Genomic DNA, 21961 nt, shown 5'->3' on the forward strand with positions numbered 1-21961 from the left:
TACGATTCCTGAACCCTGCTCCCTTCAGCTGTTTACGTTGAGCAGACAATGATTGATACTGAGCATTTTATCGCCTATCGCTCTTCATGGAGAATGCGAGATTGGTGGTCTTGTTCCACATTTCAGTCAATCAAGCATGATTAAAGAACCAAACTAACAGAACAAAAAAATATGATATATAATTTACAGGGACCAAATCAAACTGTTTGATTACGAGAGCACCTCACTGGTGATTCATCCAAGTTATCTCCATCTCATGATGATATCTTTGGCATCTTCCATATGTCTAACGTCTGACAAAGCTGCTACATCTCTACCTTACGTACGGCTTATGTCCATCGTTCTATTATTTCCCCCTGCTATATTCATTGTTTTAATGAATATTTAAGTGCTAGTGGTTTAGATTTTTTTAAAGCATGTCGTGTCTGAAGGGATAAAAGGGACCTTAAAATTGACTTAAAAGAGGGCGATTATACGAGGTCAACCTCCTCTCCAAAGGGCATTTTGTGAAGGATGGGAGTTTTTTTCAACCAATCTTGAACAAAATGACTAGTATATATGGCGATCGTAATCAGCAAGTGGATGCTCAAGTCAAGGTCTGCTCACAAACTAATAGAAAATTCATCATTGTTGGCCTGTGTATCTTCGTGGAAAGCCTCATCGCCCACACGGTCGTTTTCTGGTTTAAGAGATATAGAAAAAGAATAGAAACAATTTAATTAGCATAATTAACAAGTAGATGAAATTGATGAATGAGACCTTTTGATGACTTTTTAGTGTCTCGTTCCCACCCGTGGAAAGATATACAGTTGCTGACGGTGCACTATTCAGTAGAAGGAATTCTAGTTAGGGTTTAAACCATCAGAAACCCAAAATTTCTTGCATGATCAAAATTAATTGTCAATTAAATCCTCATCCCAACAAGTTCCTGTAGGCCGCAATAGAAGAACATATCAAAATTGTTAGACTATACCCAGCAACATGAAAGAATGACTTTTTCATTATCTTCTAAACATTTTTTTTAACACCAAGTGACTCAAAAACACTTGACCAAATGAATCTAGGAATTATCTTCTATTGTTACATGGTTGTAAGGAAGTAAATCCTTGCACCTGAAGGTGGTGGCAGATCCTTATGTTTTCCTCTTCAACACGATACAAATCGAAGAATCAACATCGCCAATAACTTGTCGATTGATTTTTTTTCTTCTTGTGGAAGCCTGCTACACTACTTGCGAGATGATAACATCTTTTGGAGATGAATAACTTGTTGCTGCTGCTCTAAAGGTAAGGAACTCAGCTGTTCTGGTGTTAGACTAAGTACTTGCTGCAATAAAGCAGACTCTACACCGGGCGAAAGCTGCAAAAGATGAAAATAAATGTGCTTAGTGTGAGTCAAAAGAAAAGAACATTATCACCAGTCAGAAAATGGAATAACACCATACATGATGGAAACTCTTTTAACCAACACGTATAAGTAATATGAAATATAAGTATTTCTCGATCACGACAACAGAGGTAACCTTATTCCCCATCAACAATGTCAAGTGAAGCCCGTGTAATTGTGGAACATACCGAGCAATTCTAATGAGTACCAAATTTTTTCACAATGCAAAGCCAAACAGATAAAACATGAGGCAAGGACTTATATTAACCCTATAATTATAAATCCATCTCAAGCAGTTATGAAATTTAATTTAATTAGATTGACTTTCAAAAACAAAGCATTACCATAATTTAGCATGAGCTTCAGTAGAATTAGAACTTGAGATCAACTACGTGAAAAAAAATTATAGCTTTCAAGGCTAAAGAGTTAAGATTGACCCATTTGGAGATGGAGAATTACAAATTGTCACAGGGCTAGCTACAATAATAGTTCCTCAACAAAGACATACAAGATTCTGGTCATACAGGCCAAAGAAAAAGAACTGAAGAAAATTAAAATTAAGTTATAGTGTAAAGGTGTATCTGTAATTTTTGGCATGTAGCATGGGTTGTCGTAAGGAGTATTAAGTTAGAGTGGAAAGGTGCATCTGTAATTTATGGCATGTAGCATGAGTTGTCGTACACTCCTTTTAGTAAGGAAATTAATTGCCACATTTCAAATAAACATTTGAAAGCTCTAACATATAAGTAGATATAAAACAAACGACCAAACAAAAAACTAGGGTGGAAAAATAACTGAATGTACATATCCTGGTTGGCGAGATATCTAGGAGAAAGTAGTACCTGAAGCGTTGGTTTCTCTGAAGAGACTACATCTGGTGTGACCTGGCTCCTAGTGACAGCGCTAGTGCCAAGTTTTTTAAGTGAAGCAGCATTAACTGCAGAATTACTAACTTTTTGGGTGGCACCAGTTCCATCCTCTAACTTTTGGAACTTTACGGGACAACTATTTTGTTCTGACAAATTGGCTGACATTCGGGTTTGATCTTCTAACACCACATCTACACCTCGTTTTTTCAATGCAGAAGGCCATGTAGAACCTTGTACGCCAGATGATGTTGAAACTTGCACTGGACCACTCGATGAGCCAGGCTACCAAATGAGCAGGGATATTGTCAGCACATCCAAGAGTACAGGTCACACAATTATAGCACAATGCACAATGATTACTTGAAATGTTATGAGGAAATGTAAAACTACTACATTTTCCATGCATCAAATTTTCACTAGGTCAAGATCCTAACTCAGCAACATTGTAGAGTTTCTAACTGACAAATTGCACTATGCAGAAGAGACTAAATATCCCCCCCCCCCCCCCCCCCCCCCCCCCCCCCCCCCCCCCCCCCCCCCCCCCCCCCCCCTCCCCCCCCAAGCATTAGGGTTCTATCAAATACCTACTAAATGGAAGTGCACATGAGAGAACTGCACAGTTATTATTATATCAAACTTCCATGACTCGAACTCCTGGCTAATGGATAAAGACGATGGACTAAGATGGAGGAAATTTTGCCATAATCAAATACTGGGATAAACTCAAACTAAAGCCCCAGATGGCACAAAACTAGCAGAAATAGAGAGATCTTCCTGATCCAATGAGATAACCTTAGTTATAGTACTAGATTGATCTCTAGAGCTTACAATCAAGGAAATGAACAATAGATTATTTAATGAAATTCAAACCTGAGAAATAAGAAGATGTGATAAGTTTGACTGTTGCAGATGCATATTTGGAAGGGCTAGAGGAGTGTTATCAGCTAGACTTGCAACAGCAGTGGGCATTGGCAACTGGGAAAGAGGGGGGTGTCTCTGCAATATTTGCTGAGGTTGGACTGGAACACTGCCAATAGATTGAGGCCATCTTGATGGCACTGCAATGACTCCAGTTTCGTCTGCTGCATTTGCCACTAATACTTGGTTTTGAGGCAATGGTGGTAGCTGATATTGAGGTTGAACATGGATTTGTTCAAGAGGTAATAAAGCCTGTTGGAGGTTTCCAGGAGTGTGTGATGTAACAGGAAGCTGATTTTCAGATCCCTTGGACAACTGTCCACTTAGTGCCTGTGAAGAAATCTGTCCAATACCAGCAATCTGCATCAATCAATATCAGTAATATGCATTTGATGCTTGCATATACGTATTAACAATGCAAAGTATATAAGACATACCGTCTGAGGTGTAACCATGCCTAGCATTATCTGTGCCTGCATGACAAATACAGCACCAAATTATAGATTCAGAAAATTATATAATAAAAAATTACATAGTAGGTGATAACGACATATAGCTGTTAGAGCCATACAATTCACAGATAATGCACAGATAATGCCACACGATACATTTACAATTTACATGTAAAATGATACTATTTGTTCATGTGAATCAGAATTTCAAGAACCATTATGAGTCAGCTTGATTCAATACGAATTGATGTAAATTTTATTTTACATCAGATTAATAAATAGAGATCTGTACTTGAAAATGAAATAACTCTTATGAAGTTCAACTGTGTAAAAAAATAACCTGAAAGAGAGCTTTTGTTAATTGAGGGCTTGATCGTAGGAGTTGTCGCACTAGTGGCTTGCATTGAGTAGTCAAGGTCTGTCATCATATTAAAAACCATAACATTATTTTGTGCATAAAAATATAGGAATTAAAGAGCAGATAGACAAGGAATAACCTTCATTTCCGACATAATCTCTAGCAATTGTTGTCTAGAAAGTCTAGACAGATAGTGAGTCAAGAAATCATTTCCCATTCCAGATTGACTATGTAACACATTTTGTATGTTGGAAGTCTGAACGCCACTTAAAGCTGCTGCCATGACATTGGCAGCAGTTGCAGCTGAAGGGAAGCCAATTGGTTGATGCAATGAATCAGTCAAATTAGGGGCTCCAACAGGTTGTTTTTGAACATCTGTGGAGATTAAATCATATGTCAACAGACAAATTGTTTAAGGAACTACAAAAAACAGTTGAAAGGAACATCAAAAAATAAATGAAACTGAAAAATTGAGAAAGACAACCCGCACTTGATGCCAACCCTGGTCCACCACGACCCTGCAAACCAAAACTCCATGAATATCAATCTAAAAAAGTATGAAAAGGTTGTTAGGCAAACCAGATTTCAAGTATTTTTATAGACAATTCTTAAGATGTGCATAATATAAAAAAGTTGTATAGATATGCATCTTTGGCTTGTTTGTAATAACAAATTAAATTTGTGGCTGCATGACCTTCATTAGAATGGTAGCATATAAATATCTTTCAAACTGAAGCATCAAAAACAGAATTGCAAATCAAAGAAAAAGAGAAGTGTTGGAAATGAAGCCACATGTTAAAATGACTTGCTAAAAGCATACATTTGTCACCAGAAAACATTTATGATGAAACAAAAATACATCCATGACGTGGTGACATCAATAATACATACACCAAAAAGCCTACTTCACACAAATAAGAACAATTCTGCAGGAGAATTGAATACTCCTAGAAAGCAACCAGATAGAGTGTGTTGACCTGTTCTCTACTTCGGTCAGCATTTTTATCATTTTCAGCAAAATCAACTCTTAACTGACGGCCATTTATCTCATAGCCTTGGAGATTTCGCCGAGCACTGAGGGCTGTCTCTTCATCCTTATATTCACAAAAGCCATATCCTTTAGGCTTCCCAGTTTCTCTATCAAAGACTAACCTGCATCAATGTAACTTATTGCTATGAAATAGGGTACAATGACAGGTTATTACCTACATAGACAAGAAGCTAGTCCAAGTGATGGGAAATAAACCTATGGCATGAAAATGTAATTTAATTTAACAAATAATCATAATCATGAAAGACACGGACAAGGAGTTTTGAACATCAAATTATAGCATCTAGGATTACAACCAAAAGTTCTGCAAACCTTCACCAACCCATGCAAACAAAAACTAGGCAGGGGGCTGAACTGTAAAAGAAAATTGTGATTAATCTAAAGCAAGATAGATAAGATTGATGAGCACCATATATGACCATACATAAAACAATTACATTAAATCAAAGTTAATTCGCTTTGACCAACACCTATAAAGGTCAAGCATGCATTAGGAATCCCAGACGTTGATTTTACAGGTTAGGAAGCTGTTACACTCCATCCCCTTAGATTCAACTCTTCTGGCCTTGCAGGGGCCCGCTTGTCTAAATCAAACCGTTTTTCTCATTCAATCACTGAGGTTAAGTAAACTAACTCACCCAGGTGGATCAAGTCATTCTTCAAACCACAAGGCACTAACAATGTAAGCATCACATAAATTTCCTGATCATGGTAATGGAACAACCGTTGAAAAAACTGAACAACGAGATGAAAAGTCATATAAAAACCCAATATTTGCTATTTTTTCAAGGGTATAGTTAACAACTCAACATCAACATCAACTTAGATATTCAACTTTCTTAATTTCTTTTGACATCATAGAATTAACAACACAGGCATTGAGTAGGATGCTAAGATGACTGTAAAAATAAATTGCAACATCACAAAAACTAAGTTTCAGTCAGCTAACCAATCAAGAGAACAGAGAGAAGATTAAAGGAAGGGACAGAAAGAATTAACAAACTTCAGTAGAAAAGTGTACATCCAAAAACAGTAAGATTATTAAGTTTTACATGACTAACAACCTGAAAGACACCACAGGGCCGACTTCCTCACATATCTGTATAAGCTGTTCCTCCGTGGCATCATAGGGAATATTCCCAACTGCGACAATTCCAAAATACATCCAACGTTAGCACAAGAAATACGCTACAAAACTAGCTTGTAAACAAATCGAAGATAGAAGGTCTTAAAAGGCAATGATTTTAATAGACATCTAAAGGTACAAATCAAAGCGAGGTGAAGTGAAAAATTAAGTCCATGAACGGGAGTTCGTGAAATGTTAAAGAAAATAGGTTTAAAAGGGCGAAATTTCATCAAAAATGGATGAACTTCATGGTCAATCAAACCGACCGAAGACGCATCGGTGCTGAGAGCCAACGGAGGCAGCCATGCTCCAACGAAGGGCGACCTTCCTCTCGCTCCAACTCTCTTCGGTTCAAACACAGAGTCGATCAGCGAATAGGGGAAATCCAATCCTGGGAATCCGAGTCTTAGCAAAGCGAAAAGGAACCGTCCGGCAGATCTAGACGGAAGGCTTGATCTAGTTCCTCAATAATCCAGGGCGGCGTCGGCGTCGGCGTCGGCGTCGGCGGGGAGAAAAAGGAAAGAATCGTTTTGTTTCCGGAATTGTTGTTGGAGTTGGGCTTGTGGTTTTCACTTGTATTTTTTCAGCCGCGACAGATTGAATACGGCGGCGAGTGAATCTAAATGCCTGAAAATTAAAATAAAAAAATACATTTATTATTATTAATCCAGGTATTAAAGCAAGTCCGATTAATTTTAAAAGTGGACGGTCGGATTCTCAATTATTAAATAAATTTGAAAAATATAAATAAATCCTGTCACACTCACACCTTAACATTATTAATGATTCGAATTTCATAGATATTCGAAAGTATTTAATATAAAATTTAAATCTTCGTTGTACGAAAATCGTTCTTATATTTTTTTAATAAAATTGTTGAATCCGGTCGCCAATGAAATACTTTCGGTCACGTGAATGAAACGAGGAAATCGTCAGTCAACTTTCATATTTTTGGGCAAAATCGAGAAGGATGTTCAATATTTTCCTTATCTTCGATAAAAAGTAGGAATATAAAATCTATCATCCTAGTAATTTTTTTATTATTGATTATCATCATATGTAAAAAGATAAATTAAAAAATTATAATTAACTACGACGTAGGAAGGCATTAACTTGACTTCATCAAAATTCAATTTTTATCTATTTCAACAATTCTGTTCTATCATAATTAACTCAACTATATCTCATAATTTCTTATTTTTATTATCACCAACGGACGATGTAGTATCGCTAAGATTAATTAGATTAAGATTTAGATATTTAGATTTAAAAAAATATATAAAAATATCAAAAAGACCGTGCGCCATGTTGTTTTTACTCCGCAAATAAATTTATTTGAATGTTAATATAGTAGTTTTAGTCAGTTTTGACGATTTTAATTAAAATTATCCTGCAGTAGCTTTTATAATAATTTTTATTAAAATTATTTTACGTATCAAAATTAATTTACATTGCATCAATTTTAATTAAAATTAGTACAATATCATTTTTATTAAATTCGTATTTAAGTAATTATAATCGATATTAAAATAATTATAACCAATATTATAATAATAATTAAAACACCGTTTAATAATGGGAAAAACAACCTTTTACAAAATAATATCTTTGATTTTTTATATGCCACGTGGCGCTCAAATTCACACCAAAAATTAAAAGATGATGAGGAGACCAGTCCAAGTTGATAATCGTAAATATAATTATTACATGCTACCAACATTCTTTTTCTTTGTAATCTCAGATACAAGCTCCCGGGGAAAAGACAACAAATACGCCTGCGAAGTGTACAACATATTGGTAAAATAAAATATCAACAAGAAACGATAAAATCGAAGCGTACACTACAACACATCGACGAAATTCTGCAATCAATCAAGGCTACGCTAGATGGTAAAATGAGAAGACAAAAAAATGTGCAAGAGAAAATCCAAGCTCATTGTACTTTGATGGCCTTTTCTTTGCATAGCATATGCCACTCTTGTAGGACGGCTGACTGAAGAGCACGATGTTCAACTTCCTCTGCAGTCAATTCTGACAATGTTGAAGGTTCTTTTGTATCGTCGTCGTCGTCGTTGTCTTTCTTTTCACCATTCTCTTTCTCTTCTTCCTTTTCCTTCGGCGGCTGTGGTGGCGGTTTGGATGCTTTGAATAAGGCTATCTTTTCCATAGAGATTCTTAACCTCTCAGCTGCTGCAATCTTAACCTCTTCTTCTGGCATGTACTCCACACCGCCATCAGTGAGGTCATCTAACCAGCCTTGTAGGTCTGATCCTATTTCCTTTGTGATCGATGCATCAGATGCACGGATGACAAACTTACACATCATTGTTGTTGCCTCATCTCCCAGATCCACATTTCTACTCACCTCACTGGCACCGAAGATCATCATACCCACAAAACCACCATACCAAGTTTTTGCAGCATAGCACAACTGTTGAGAACATTGATAATGTTAAGAATTAAGAGGTCAGGCACAAAAAGAACTCCTATTATAGTCATGGGTTACAATAATCTAATCGGCACCTGTTTCTATTAATTATCCGTGTGTAACAAAGATGAAAGACTGGCTATGCATGGTTTAACAACTGTTTGCAAGGAGAATTGAACGGTAAAACTAAAAAAAAAAAATGTAAGAAGAAACCATGGGTTGTGTTCTCTTTAGCTATAATTGAACATCTCAGTCATTATGGTAAAAACATTCTGCACCAAATAATTGAACCACGATGGTTCTTTGTATGCGGTTATGCTATCGGCCACATGTTTCTTAGAAACAAGAGCATATGCCCGAGAAAAACACATGTAGATCAATAGCAAGAATATTCTAAATCACAGAATTAAATTTTATCGTATTTGACTTACTTGAAAACCAGCCACTGTGCGGATGAAGTGAGAGCAGACTTGATGGAAAGGCTTAGACGAAAGTGATTTGAGTCCACTAAGAAATGGGGAAGCGTCATACTGCTGTGCAGCAGTGGCTTTGAAACCACTTCCTTCGTAAGTATATGCCCCTGTATACTCCAATATAGCTGGTAAACTTGGCCATGAGCGGAAATATTCGACAGGTGAACATTTATGTGGCAAAAGAAGCTCAGTTAGTGGAATCTTGTAAGGTTGACACCTTAAAATCACTGGCTCCCCAAGTTCTGGTTTCAAGTATTGCTTTTGTCGGATAATCTGAGAATCCTCTTCTGCATAGTTTCCTTCATAGTCTCCAGAAATGCCACTTCCATAAAAAGGGTAATACAAAACTTGAACCCAAAGAGCACATCTCTCAAAGTGTGAAACTCCAGTAGTCACACTGCTAAGAACCGGATCCTACAAGCGATGGTTTTAAAATCATGCCACAAAGTAAGTAAAAATATATCACGCAATAAAAAAATGACTTGCTTCACATTCATACTAACCCATAAACTATTCCTATCATTCAAATCAAGTGTTGGGAGTATTACTGAAGAGGTGGAAACTACTCAAAAACTGTCTAAATGCATATGATGCACATTCTTGTATGACAATTGAAATTAATGACAGCCACCATGGCGTAGCTGAGTTGGTACCCAAGTGGTAAAATTGTATAAATGGACAAGGGGTTCGAGTCACAGCTGTGGCAAAAAAAACCCTCCCACTTAGGGGGGTCCACTCAATATCTGATTTACCTCCCTTCATCTCACGGCCGACAATGAGGGGCGCTTGACGTGAGCATTATCACGTTTTATCAATGAAATTAATGACTCAAATATACCTTAGTGTATAGCACATCACCAAGTTATTGTGGTCCTTCATTTTTCATAGCTCTTTGCAATTTATATTATGAATGAGTAAACCAACTTGTTTCATGCAATTGAATTTATCTAAACCCAATTTGATAGAAGATACTTAAAAGAGTGATCAGTGACGTAATAGTGCAGACCAAATACTCATCACTTTCTAGCCATTAATCTCTATGGAATAAATATATGCTCTGCAAAAGTATATGTATTCCTAAACTCTCCTGCATATTTAAAGAGAATCACATCTTATAGAGGAAAATGTCCAGGCCAGTCTGATCAAGCACAGTCCAATTAACCAAAAGTATGATATGAAATGAGAAATATAAATGCAGATGGCTCCTGTATAATGAAATCTATAAATCTATGAGTTTAAAGGCCTTGCTTTTCAACATACTTCCCTTTTCTTAAGTTCAAATAGTCAGCTACAGATAACTGACTAGATTTTTTTTAAGTTTTAACAATTTAATATTATGCAAGAACTCAAAACTTGGACAAAAACTCTCAATGCTGGCTAGCAGCTTGCACAACACCCCCAAAAATCAAATTAACATGCAATGCATAGCTGTTAGCACCGCCCAAAGGACATAATGGTCTCAAATAATGTTAAACAAGAATTTTTCCTCACCAAAGATGACTTTTCTGCCATTGACATCCCTATATGGGGACAGTTTATTTAGAATGAAGTTTTTGGATAAGGTCATAAGTCCTAGGCCATTGAAAAAACTATCAAGAACATCAGTTCCATTTTGAATGTCTCAACATAACACAAAAACTGTACTTCCTTATCTTGCCAACTACACAAACAAGATGCTCACCTGCTCCACTCAGAAAACCTTCTAGACTCTAATGTTATGGATGGCACCTTAACAGGAAATCCTATGCTCCGACCTTTTAAAAACTTAAATTTGACACAAAAATACTAGAGTATGCATACCAACATAAATACATTATTTAAGGCACCAAGTAAGGTATCCATCAATTTCCTCATTCCAACATTAGCATTTATTTTACTAGCAGAGACTAGAACATGCATTAACCAACATAAATAAATTATTTAAGGCACTGAGTGAGGTATCCATGAATTTCCTCATTCCAACATTAGCATTTATTTTACTAGCAGACATTGGTTATGGATGTTTGGAACTAACTTAAGAAGATTGGGTAGATGCAGATACTCAAAACTAACCTTTTTCATCTCTGGTGAACGTCACTCTCAAGATATTAGTCTAGTAGATATATGTCCGATGCACTTTAAAGATAGCAACAGGTATGCCTAATGAAGTGTACAACAGGTATCCCTTGTACTTACTGCTATTTCTCACACATGGATGAAGTGTACAATCACTCTAAAGGCAAAAACCAAGTAAAACTTGAGAGATATGCCTGATGTGAGACAAAATATGAACCTCAGCACATTTCACTCATCTCATTTTCATTTTATTGATGTTACCAGACACTAACAAAAATCAGTCATGTCCACTTGAACTTGATCAATTGATTCTAGCCACTGAGTGTTTCATGACCATAAGCTTAAGGAATTGATAAAAGTTAGATTAATCTAAATATGACAGCATGCCCTTGCATGCTAAAATTGATGAAAAACTTAAGCAACAATTGCAGACTCGGAAATATTTTCTCATTCACTAATGCCTTGGCATTGTCAGATGTAAGAAGACTGTCAACAATTGTTAATCACCATTCAAAGAAAATCCAGTGTTCTCAGTTAGATTTTAATCAAAAGAGGATTTTTTTTCTTTATGTATAGCAACCAAAAAAAGACATGAATAGGTAAACAGGAGGCATGAATTGTATTCAAGTGCAAGTATGAACAGACAACACCAGAATCATTATCTTCTACGTGTGTAGTTGTAAACACACGTCAACTAGTGGGAATATAAGGAAATTGAAAAGCCAAAGGCACATAAAATCTTAACTGACAGGTAAAAAATTCAGATTTCAGGAAAAGTAGCACAGTGGGGCAACCTGTGAGACCAGATTTCTTAGCTGTCGAACTGCCTGAAGTGATCCATCCATAAAGTGCAATGCTCCAGTTAGGCCAACCCGGATATCTACCCTATTAAGCTCTAGTTCAGTCAAGTTTAAAACCTGCAGTTATTACATTGATCAGAATAGTTGATTTGTCTAGAATATAGTGTAACATAACAATGGCATAGGTAACTTAAATATAAGAGATGAAACTAACCTATAACCATAGTGATTATTCATCATTATAATTAATAATACATTTCCTATGCAATGAACTTTGATTTTGAATCATTTTTCATCTGCTTTTAAGGTATTTTTCTCTTTTGTGTCTCATACCTCTCATATTTTCTAATTCCCAAATTATTGATTTAGTTATATCTTTATCAAAGAATAATGATCTGGACCTACAAAAAGTAACAAAATAGCACTAAGTTTTCATAAGTACAATACCTTCAAGTGCAAGGTGATCCTCCCATCCATTGGATCTGCTATGTGATATGCTTCAACATAGCAAGGATCACTGCTGCCAGTAAGAGCGAAGGCTTTTGGAGGTACTTTATGATTAGTAGAGTCAATGCCTTTGGTTAACAAAAGGTTCAACTCACTGGGATCAGGCCTCCAAAGCTCTTGAATGGCCTTATGAACCAAGCCCTCCAATTTTCTATCTTGTGCAGCGGATGCCTCAAAAAACTGAACCGTGAGCTTATGGTGGCTAAAAGGATAATCTCCTGTAGTCTCACTTAGGCCTACCCATCTGAAAATTATTACTTGTCAGGTCATTCTTCAAAGCATCATGTAAGTAATAAGAACAGGTGTTGCTACAGATAGTAAACAAGAGTAAAGTTGAACTCTAGAGAGCCCACGAACTACAAGTAAAAAATAAAAATCAAATAATGAACAAGGCAAGAAATGTGCAGTTCATATTGTCAGTGTTATTGAATATGGAGATGTAAGCATGCAGCATAGATGATCAGGGCACTTCACATGCAAGGTCATGAATGAGTTGGGTGTGAGACTTGAATAAAGCACTGAAGAATAACTTATATTAATTATGAAATAGATTCAAACTTACCTGTGCCTAACACATCTACTGTGGTGTAGACCAGATTATTAGTTTGATCAACAAGTCAGCAAGACGCAATGAATAGGATAGGTGACAACTTCTATCCTAAGAAGACTTACATTACTTGGTGGGAATAGCGAAATTTAACTAACCCATTAATTTGCATAATTTAATCATTCACCAGATCATAAACCCAAAGAGAATATGATTAATATGTGAAGTAAAGAATGGCATGCTCAACACTTTACCTATTAAGAACTTCATCAATGGACAATTTTCTAAACCTAAAATTGGTCCATATAGTAATCCGGTTAATCATCTAGGTCTAATTATGAAGTAAAACAATGGTATTTTTGAGGAAGCTGCTAATCCTTTGTCCACAAAAAAAATGTAACAAAGTAAATCAGAAAAAAAAACTGTAAGGAATCTACTAACCAACAGGTTATCTTTTCTATTTCCACCTTTACATAGTGCTCTGTCTCTACTGAAGTTGGTCTTCTACCAGAATATGGTTGAGCACTTAGCTAATGATGGCAATCTTTTGCCAAACTCAGGTTTAGTATCAGAATAAGAGACAATCTTTAACAAGACAGAAGCTGTACAAATTTCAGTGTCACGTATTAGCCAATTCGGGGGCAGCCCAATGCACAAAACTCTCGCCAATATGGAGCCCCGGGGAAGAATCGGACCACATTGGGTATATTGTACACATCCTTATCCTGCATTGCAAGAGTTTATTTCCGCGACTCGAACCCATTACCACAAGGTCACACGGCAACAATAACGTTGCCCCAAGGCTCCCCTTCAACATTTGTGACAACAACCATAAAAGCATATTGGAAAATTCAGGAATATCAAATCCATTGAACTCAAAAAATTTCTAGATTATATTGGACGAAATTCTAATGAATAACTGGTCTATTTAAAAAATTATGACCTAATCAAACTAGTTAGATAATTGCATAAAAATTTAAATTTGATAACTGAGAAAACACTGCCTTGCTGAAGTTGTCAAAAATATGGTAAAAGAACTAACCTACTTTCTGGTCGAGTAGAAACAAACTTTAATATCTGCAATATATAGCGGCTTTGATGCTTGTTTACAGAGTCAGATAAGGTGCTACCTCTAAAATCTTCAAGTTCTTTGATCAACAGATGGCCTGCTCTGGCATTCCTCACACCTAGACGTTGTGAGCAAATAAGGACAGCTTGTACATCTTGAAGCTTGTTTGACGTAGTTGCAGATGAATCAGTGTTGAACAATACATTGTGTATATTGGATATAATTATGTTCAATGGATCTTCTGGGTCATCAGCTAGAAGTGGATCAAGACCCTCCATATCAAAATGTTCAGCAATAGCCCAGATCAATCGAGAAGATATTCTTGGTGTATGTACCTTTTAAAGAAAAAGAATTCCAATCAATATGATAAATAAGTAGGCAAGGAAAACACATGTATTGTCCAAATCAAAAGGTTGAAGTGTGCAAAAAAAAAAAGGCGAGAACAGGTAGATAAACAATGCAGAATAGCTCTTTCCTCACTAGAATTGGTACTGTTGAGTATCGATATAGGAGGTGAAAGAATGTTACATTGTTCCACCAAGGAACTAACTATGGCGACTTCAGACGTTTTTAAAAGAATCAAGGCATTGTTACAATCTCATCTTGAAAAGCAATTAAACCAGCAAGCAGAAAATTCATTAGATTTGGTTCTATGTATAATAGTTAAATCAAATTCAATCATAACTAATATATGAGAGAGACATGAGCGGAAGTTTGAAAGTTCAAAAGGTCCTTTCAATATGATGTGGTTGTAATGAGAAAAATCAACTTGAAAGCGGTGAGAGAAAAAGTATTAGCCAATTACCCTAGTAAATTTCCTCTCTATTTAGCCATATTTGCCTAAATTTGTAAATTCCTGCACGTTGAGAATGCATTAAAACTTTCTTCCCGAACATTTCCCATCCATGAAGGTCATCAAATATAGCTGCAGAGAAATGAGAGCACTAACCTCTCGAAGATCCTTGATGAGTTGCAGTTGCAAGTTGCGTAATCTAGTCTCATACAAAATCTGCTCCTGGGAAGCACCATCCTTGATCCTTTTCACGCCTCCTCTTGTATCATAAATGTGGCATAACCTTACAAGCAATTTCAAGTAACAGTCTATGGCATAAGTCCGTCCATCACAATCCCATAGAACACATGGCCTACACACTTCCACAACTTCCAAGGCTGACTCTGTCCAATTCAGTGCACCATAACCAGTTCCATAGGCTAAAGCACCAATAACTCTACCCTCTGTTCCAGAATTGTTCTGCTCAGGCAGCGGAAGAGATAATTGAAAGCAACTTTCCACAAGTGAAGCGACTAATTCCTCTCTGAACAGGCTTTTACTAGTCACACTGTTCAAATCCTCCTTTATCCTTGCATCCTCAAAAAGTGAGATAATGTCTGTTCCTGGGAGAGGCTTCTGTCCCCTACGGACACTTTCTTTTGCAAAAAGATCAACACAAAGTGCTGTACGGCTAATGCATGCCAGAGCATGCATACGATCTGATTCTGCCCTCAAGTTTCTTACCATCAGAAGCAGCCTCTTAAATAGTGAAACCTGAAATAAGAAGGATTGAGACAAAACTGACACCTACATACTACATACCACCCAATTTCAGTTAAAATCCAGAATAAGAAAACCTAACCCCACCCCTTTGAGCTATTAGAGAATACAAATTCCAGCTTCAACAAAAATATTCAGGCATTTTTTTACCATAGTTACAATCCATATATACTTATTCATTTTCTTCGATTTAATATTGGTAAACAATTTTAGCATGGCTCCTTGTGCTATTGTGTTTTCTTTATCAGATACACTATCAGTTCTGACCCAACACATGAAACTACATGGAGATATATGAGTCATAGCACACAATGAGGCAAGTGGTATTGTGTTAGAGTGTGTCTAATATGAAATAGGTTCCATACCAAAACATCCGAAAGAGGCAATGTAAGTGAATTTCCTTAGCTAGATGCAATTTGATAGACACCATGAACAAAATAAAGAATTGGAAATTGCATTAAGTAGCTAGATTAACTCAATTTGTTAGTTCAATTCATAACTTTGGCCTAGATATCTTATCTGCTTCTCTGGAAAACAATCGTTACTAGTGAAGATGATTGGTTCAGTAATTTCACCCTGCACGCAGATTAATCCAGATCTCGAAACAGATAAATCAGGCACAAGTCAGCAGAGAATAAAGCGGGTACCTGCATGCTAAGATCAATTAGATGGAGATTTGTGACAACCGCTCTCACAATGCTTTCTCTAGCAGAAGAGAACTCCTGCCTATCCCAAAGAGTCAGAATAGCGATGATGGAAGCTGAAGCCCATTCCGGCTTGCCTCCCGGAACATCAGCCAGGGAGAGCATATTGAGTCCGACTTCAAAGATAAGCGCAGGGTCCAACGAGCTCAAGAATGGCAAAAGATGAGAGACTACATCTGAAACCCCGACGTGTTTCTCAGCGCTCGACGCGGAATCTGTAGTGCTAGTTGCGCTCCCACTGTAGCTTCTCCCTCCTGGCCTGGAGAGTTTCCGCAGAACCTCAACAGAACCAGACGCCACGGCCTTGGCCGCGTAGACGAGCGGGAATACGCTGGCGCGAAAACTTTCGATGGGAAGGACGAGTGAGCGCGTCATGAGAGCGTTGCGCTTTTTCCAGACAAGGTCAATGGCAGCCAAAACCCAATTGGAGCGGATGGCGAGGGAGTTCTCGCCGTCGATGAGTTTGTCCCCGGCGAGGCGACTCATGCGCTTTGTGTCGAATTCCTGAAACAGGCGGCCGATGGCCTCGAAGGCTGCGCGGGAGACGACATCGGATCGGTCGAGCGTACCCTCGGCGATGCGGACCCACCAGGCGGACGCACGGTCGAGGAGGCCTGGGGAAGTGTGGCAGAGAAGGACGACGTCGTCGCGAGCGAGGATGCACCCAAGAGTCTCAGTGGCAGCGAAGCGGAGCGTGTCGCTGGGGGAATCGAAGCAGGCGGCGATCTCGCGGTGGGCGTCGGCGACGACGCGCGGAAGACGGTGGGAGGGGAGGGCGGAGAGAATGGATACAGCGGCAGCGGCGACTTCGGGATCAGGAAAGTCGAGATCGGTGCGGACGGCGGAGCAGACGATGTCCCACAGGTCGGGGGTGAGTCGGGTGGAGCGGATGAGGTCAAAGGCGAGCTTCTTAGAGACAGCGGAGGCCGGAGAGGCGAGGATCTCCTCGCAGGTGGAGCGAGCTACAGCGGAGACATCCCTCCCGGCAGCGGACTGCTGCAACGCCTGAAGGAGCGCCCCCGACTGACGCAGCGCGTCGTTCGACCGCAGGTCCGCCTGGATCTGGGCGATCAAGATGTCCATTTTGGGCCCGCAAATCACGAGGCCAACACAGACTCCGAGGCATCACTTGTTTGTGCACGGTACAAGACCAATCCACGACCTCTACTTAATAAATAACGCCGTTTAGATTTAGGACTTGTTCATTTAGGATTACACCTCGCGTCACTCTCCTCTTCAGGATATGGATGTTTGCCTCCATTTATATATATATTTATGTATATAATAATTAAATATGATTGACATTGACGGCGAAGCTCTTCGATGTTTTTTATAATTACCATGTGCAAGGACACCAAAAAATCAAAGGCAATAGTTGTTTCCTGTGACATGTAGGAGAATGCCTAGCGACCTATTCCTATTCTCGTGATAAAAAAAAGAGGTGATATCCATGGGAGATGGGGACCCCTCACAACGTGAAAATAGAAACGACACTTATATGTGGATTTTCTCAAAATCTAGTTCAGAGAATTTTGAAAGAGTTAATGATCAAATTCTAACAAGTGATTACGCGTGGACATCTGATAAATCCTCCGTGTCTCACTCAACGAAGAATTATTACTGCACAGACCAATTGGAACGCTGTACAAATCTGTCTGATCGATCTCACAAACATTCGAGCAGATTTTTTTTGGAAAAATGAAAAGCAAAAAAAAATGCAATGGTGTGTGTTCCCTCAATAACTGGAAGAAGAACAGTCTGCTAGTTTAAAGAGTTCTTCAGCACTCGAGTATCAACTTCTGCAACTCAAATGACGATGAGAAGAGAAGAAGAAGAAGGTGAAATATGGAAGAAAAAGAACAACAATCTCCATTGTCGAGTACTCCAAGCTCTGGATTGTAATTGCGTGCATCCAATTAATTAAAACACACTGTAAAGTAAATATATTTCTACTTCCCTTACTGTGAGCTGGTTTGGTGGTCTTCTCCGCTGTCTGCGCCTTGCTGCTGGGATGGGTGATGATGGCGATCCATTGCCTGATGGTGGTGCTCAGAATTCATGCTCAGGCCTCCTCCTCCTCCTCCTCCTCCTCTGTTATATGCATTGAGAGCCGCTAGCATTCCTAGATTGGTCTCTGTCGTGCCGAGCCCTAGATGTTGAGCCGTCGCGGAGGGATGCTGTTGCAGAACCATGGATCCGAGCGGGAGAGCGCGGCCGCCTTGGAAGTCGGAGGAGCCAGATAAGTTTATCCTCGACATGAATTGGAGTGGCGCTTGGATGCTGCTCCCGCTGCCTACCCCGGCGCGGTACTGCCCGGCTCATGGCCGGGAACGCCCATATGGAAGGCTCCGAGGGTGCGGATGCTGCTGCGGCGACTGCAGGTGTGGCCGAGGCAGCGGAGACAGGGAGCATCCAGAATGCACCGCCGGGTCCAGTGTTTGGGGCAACTGCCCACATTGCTGCAGCAGGGAGGACGCTTGGTGGACGCGTCGTCAGGCCAGCACCAACGGTGGCCACTTCTTGTTGATGTGACCGCTGCTGCAATTGGAGTCCGCCGGCTGGCCGCAGGGACTTGGAGGATGACGACGGAGAGGAGGGGCCCGCTGCCCCTCCGCTCCGTTCTTGGTGTTGCGGAGTGTGTTGTTGCTCATCTTTGAATAGGTCCTCTCTGAAGCGTTTCCTCAAATAGGTGTCAGCAGTGTCGGCGGTGGCAGTGCCACCACCTCCTTGTATCCCATCGCCGATCTGATCGGAGAGGAGTTGGTGCTGCTGGTGGAGCTGGTGGAAGTTGAGCATTGCCGCGGCGTGTGACATGCTTGCGGGGTCGGCTACCACGCCCTGCTGGTCGTAATCGGCGTGGTGGTGGGCGAGAGCGAGGCCGTGGAAGGAGAGGGGGGCGGACTTGGAGACCGGGGCGGAGAGGGAGGAGCCGCTGCTTCGAAGGGAGATGTTTAGCGAAGAGAAGTTGGCTGGAATGGTGCCAGTGCCCGTGGCGGCGATGATGGCCGGCTCGGCCTGTTGCAGCAGCCACTCGATTGTCTCGCCGTCGGTCTTGTGCCCTAGCTCCCGTGTCAGCTGGAACACCCTCGCGGCGCAGATCGCTGGCATGCGGATCCGTCGCCCCCGACCGTCGACTTTGGTATGGCGGTCCTTGGAGGAGCGCTTTGCGGGGGTTGGGGCGGCGACAGCGATCTTCTTGGAAGCGTCGCTTTCAGCGGCGGCGGCAGAAGGACCAGAGGGAGCCGAGGAAGGGTCAGGCTTAGCGGCAGTGGAGATAGCAAGGGATGCGTCCACCCCGCCGCTGCCGCCGCGGTGATGGATGATGGAGCCCATGAAGTGAGCTCCGGGGCCGGCGGGGCCCGACTGGCTCTCGATGGGGACCAGCTCCAGCGATGCCGGCCCGCCGCTGTTTCCTTGCTGCCGCTGGTGGCCGTCGCCAAAGGGTGCGCGGTGCTTCTGTTGCGGCGTCGGCAGCTGCAGGTGGTGCTGATCCGAGGTGCTTCGACTGCTGTTGGTTCCGCTGCTGCTGTTGCTATTTGTTGGAACTCTTCCCGATCCTCTTCCTCCATGTCTACTATTCTCGCTCTGGTCCATGCTTTCTCCTTCCTTTTACGACTTTTCTAATCTTCCAAACAAATCGACACCAATTCATAGCTTTTCAATTTCTTTTCCTTTTCGTGTACATATCAATTTCTTGTATTTTCAAGTATAAAAAGCTCTAAAATTAAAAACAATGAATCTAGAGGGAGGTGAGGAACGGAGAAAGAGAGAGAGAGAGAGAGCGCGCGCACACACCTAGTTAGGGTTTTCGGGACAAACACATGCAGGGGGCCGCTTCATACTTGGCTGGACAGTGGAGTCTTCGTGGGGCTCTTCTCCTCATTGACTGTTGTCGTCTCTGTGCGCGATGGAACGCAAGAAATCAAGCGAGAGAGAGAGAGAGCGAAAGAGAGGAGTGAGAGTGACCGAGAAGCAAATTATAATAAAGTACAGCACAAAGAAAGTGGATTGGGAGAGAGAGTAGGTTTAATCCAAAACCCTAATTCCCGCAGCTTTTCCCTTCCCGTCTCTTTTCTTTCCCGTCTTTCTTTGAATAAATTTTTGTTGCTCCCTCCTCTCTCTCTCTCTCTTTCTGTCTCGTTGTTTTTCTCTTGTGATCCACCTTTCTCTTTCTCTCCCACACACTCCGACTCCTGCACTCGGTCTCGTTCTTTCTTTGTCACTGCTCGGGGACCTGAGAGATAGCAGCAGTAGAGTAGCCCGCTCGTGGGGTCTCGGAGGGAATGATACAAATAGATGATTTCCCATCTACTACTGGTCCAGGGTTACAATACAAGCAGTTAAAACTTCGCACCAACCCAATCCATGTCTCCCTCTCTTCATTAACTCCTCCAATTACGCATTGACCTCCTCATGATTACGAACTTGAGACATGTCTCTTTCCTTCTTTCTCTGCTTAATTTGTGCATGATTTGCGACGCTAATAATTACTGCAGTGCTTAGGCCTTGAGGTAAAAATACGCAGCAGCAGCAGCAGCAGCAGCAACTGCAACAGCAGCAGCCAGACATTGCAGGTGGGCGTCAGATAAAGCATCTAATGCTGATGACAGCTCATCCCAACACAAACACCCTCTTCTTTTAAAGAAATTTCCTTTCCAAAAGAAAAAACCTTTGCATTCTGTCCTCCAGTTAATGAAGCAGTCTAGTACCCATGATAGACATGCAATAATCCAATACCACCAGTAGAATACTCATCTGCCAGTCAACTCCAGGTTGCCCCCACTTCCCCCCTCCTTTCTACGAACACCCCTCAAATCCCAAACCCAACTTTACCCCTTCTCTCCTCCATTATTATAATAATAATCATCATCATAATACTCCCACCAAAGTTATTTATTTTACTCCCACAATGACAATGCCCTCCTGCCTTTATTCATTTCTCTCCTCGCCTTTGGTACAACAACCCGCGGAGAAGTCTAAGAGGATTTGCGTGATCCAATGCCCCTTCTTTTCGTGCCGTGGCTTTTTCCTTTTTCTTTTTCCTATTTAATTTTTTCCCCTCCTCCTCTTCTTCTTCTTCTTCTTCTCGCCCTAATCCAGAGCTACAAGTATCCTTTTGTTTGACTCCATGGGTCGTTGTTATGTCAAACCTTATCATGCATGCGAAGATGTAGCCGGGTCACCTTACCCACGTGCGGCGCAGTGGAGCAGTGTCCATTTGATTTCCCCTCCTCCGTGTTCTGGCAACTTGCAGAGCAAGTGGGACTGTGGGAGGAGAGTGTGAGGAGGGAAGCAAAGCAAAGCAAATCAAAACCGGAGGTGTGAATTCAAAATATATATAAACAAAAGAAAGTGTCGGTTTTATTATATGGCGAGGAATGGTCACCGGAGACAGAAGTTATACTGTTCATGCATCACCCCACCATTGTTGGCTTCTCCATTTGTGGATTCCTGATAATGACCTTTCGCGCGTCCTGCCCCACTCACTTCTCAAATATAAAATCCCCTTTCATTATGATGCTGATCTTGCTCATTTTCTTTATCAGACGTGATTTTGTTTATTTTTCTAACGTAGATCCATCCATTCGCATCGTTATCAGAAACAGAAGCGAGAATTCACTGTTATGCTGTGTGCAATTGAAGTAGGCCAAGCCGTCAGCATCCAT

General features: G+C 40.4%; 3 protein-coding genes across 5 annotated transcripts; all 3 read right to left on the bottom strand.

Annotated features, from left to right (window-relative positions):
- Window positions 1-982: 982 nt before the first annotated feature.
- Window positions 983-6700, bottom strand: LOC141839601 (cleavage stimulating factor 64-like). Of its 3 annotated transcripts, none has more exons than XM_074727387.1 (10): window positions 6427-6700; window positions 6099-6177; window positions 4961-5135; window positions 4468-4501; window positions 4123-4358; window positions 3966-4043; window positions 3611-3646; window positions 3126-3515; window positions 2229-2537; window positions 983-1359 (listed from the first exon to the last, which is right to left on the bottom strand). In XM_074727387.1, the coding sequence occupies exons 1-10, from the start codon at window positions 6464-6466 to the stop codon at window positions 1228-1230; spliced, it is 1509 nt and encodes a 502-aa protein (XP_074583488.1). In that variant the 5' UTR covers window positions 6467-6700; the 3' UTR covers window positions 983-1227. The 3 variants fall into 3 exon arrangements, with proteins under 3 accessions (XP_074583488.1, XP_074583487.1, XP_074583489.1); XM_074727386.1 differs by having other exon boundaries at window positions 3126-3533; XM_074727388.1 differs by lacking the exon at window positions 6099-6177 and having other exon boundaries at window positions 3126-3533.
- Window positions 6701-7857: 1157 nt separating this feature from the next.
- LOC141840321 (protein TPLATE-like) lies at window positions 7858-17380 on the bottom strand. Its single transcript, XM_074728263.1, has 7 exons — window positions 16239-17380; window positions 14989-15585; window positions 14013-14374; window positions 12364-12667; window positions 11911-12033; window positions 9020-9475; window positions 7858-8591 (listed from the first exon to the last, which is right to left on the bottom strand). Exons 1-7 carry the CDS (start codon window positions 17376-17378, stop codon window positions 8094-8096), a joined length of 3480 nt encoding a protein of 1159 aa, XP_074584364.1. The 5' UTR covers window positions 17379-17380; the 3' UTR covers window positions 7858-8093.
- A 763-nt stretch (window positions 17381-18143) lies between these two features.
- Window positions 18144-20613, bottom strand: LOC141841624 (transcription factor TCP8-like). The gene is given in 3 exon segments (XM_074729804.1): window positions 18144-18611; window positions 18613-19920; window positions 20091-20613. Coding segments are annotated over 2 exon segments (1635 nt in total). The 5' UTR covers window positions 19890-19920; window positions 20091-20613; the 3' UTR covers window positions 18144-18253.
- Window positions 20614-21961: the final 1348 nt, after the last annotated feature.

This window comes from Curcuma longa, chromosome 11 (assembly GCF_044706935.1).
Source record: "Curcuma longa cultivar G26 ecotype Majalengka, Jawa Barat chromosome 11, ITB_CL_G26_1.1, whole genome shotgun sequence".
NCBI lineage: Eukaryota > Viridiplantae > Streptophyta > Magnoliopsida > Zingiberales > Zingiberaceae > Curcuma > Curcuma longa.

Excerpts from the sequence above, each read along its gene's own strand:
- LOC141840321 (XM_074728263.1), bottom strand. The coding sequence starts at position 17,378 with ATGGACATCTTGATCGCCCAGATCCAGGCGGACCTGCGGTCGAACGAC. Across the intron at positions 14,375-14,988 it reads TCATCAAGGATCTTCGAGAG|GTACATACACCAAGAATATC; the intron begins GTTAGTGCTCTC and ends TTTCTTTAAAAG. Across the intron at positions 9,476-11,910 it reads TAAGAAATCTGGTCTCACAG|GATCCGGTTCTTAGCAGTGT; the intron begins GTTGCCCCACTG and ends CATCGCTTGTAG.
- LOC141839601 (XM_074727386.1), bottom strand. The coding sequence starts at position 6,466 with ATGGCTGCCTCCGTTGGCTCTCAGCACCGATGCGTCTTCG. Across the intron at positions 3,647-3,965 it reads TAACAAAAGCTCTCTTTCAG|GCACAGATAATGCTAGGCAT; the intron begins GTTATTTTTTTA and ends TTTGTCATGCAG. Across the intron at positions 1,360-2,228 it reads CAGAGAAACCAACGCTTCAG|CTTTCGCCCGGTGTAGAGTC; the intron begins GTACTACTTTCT and ends CATCTTTTGCAG.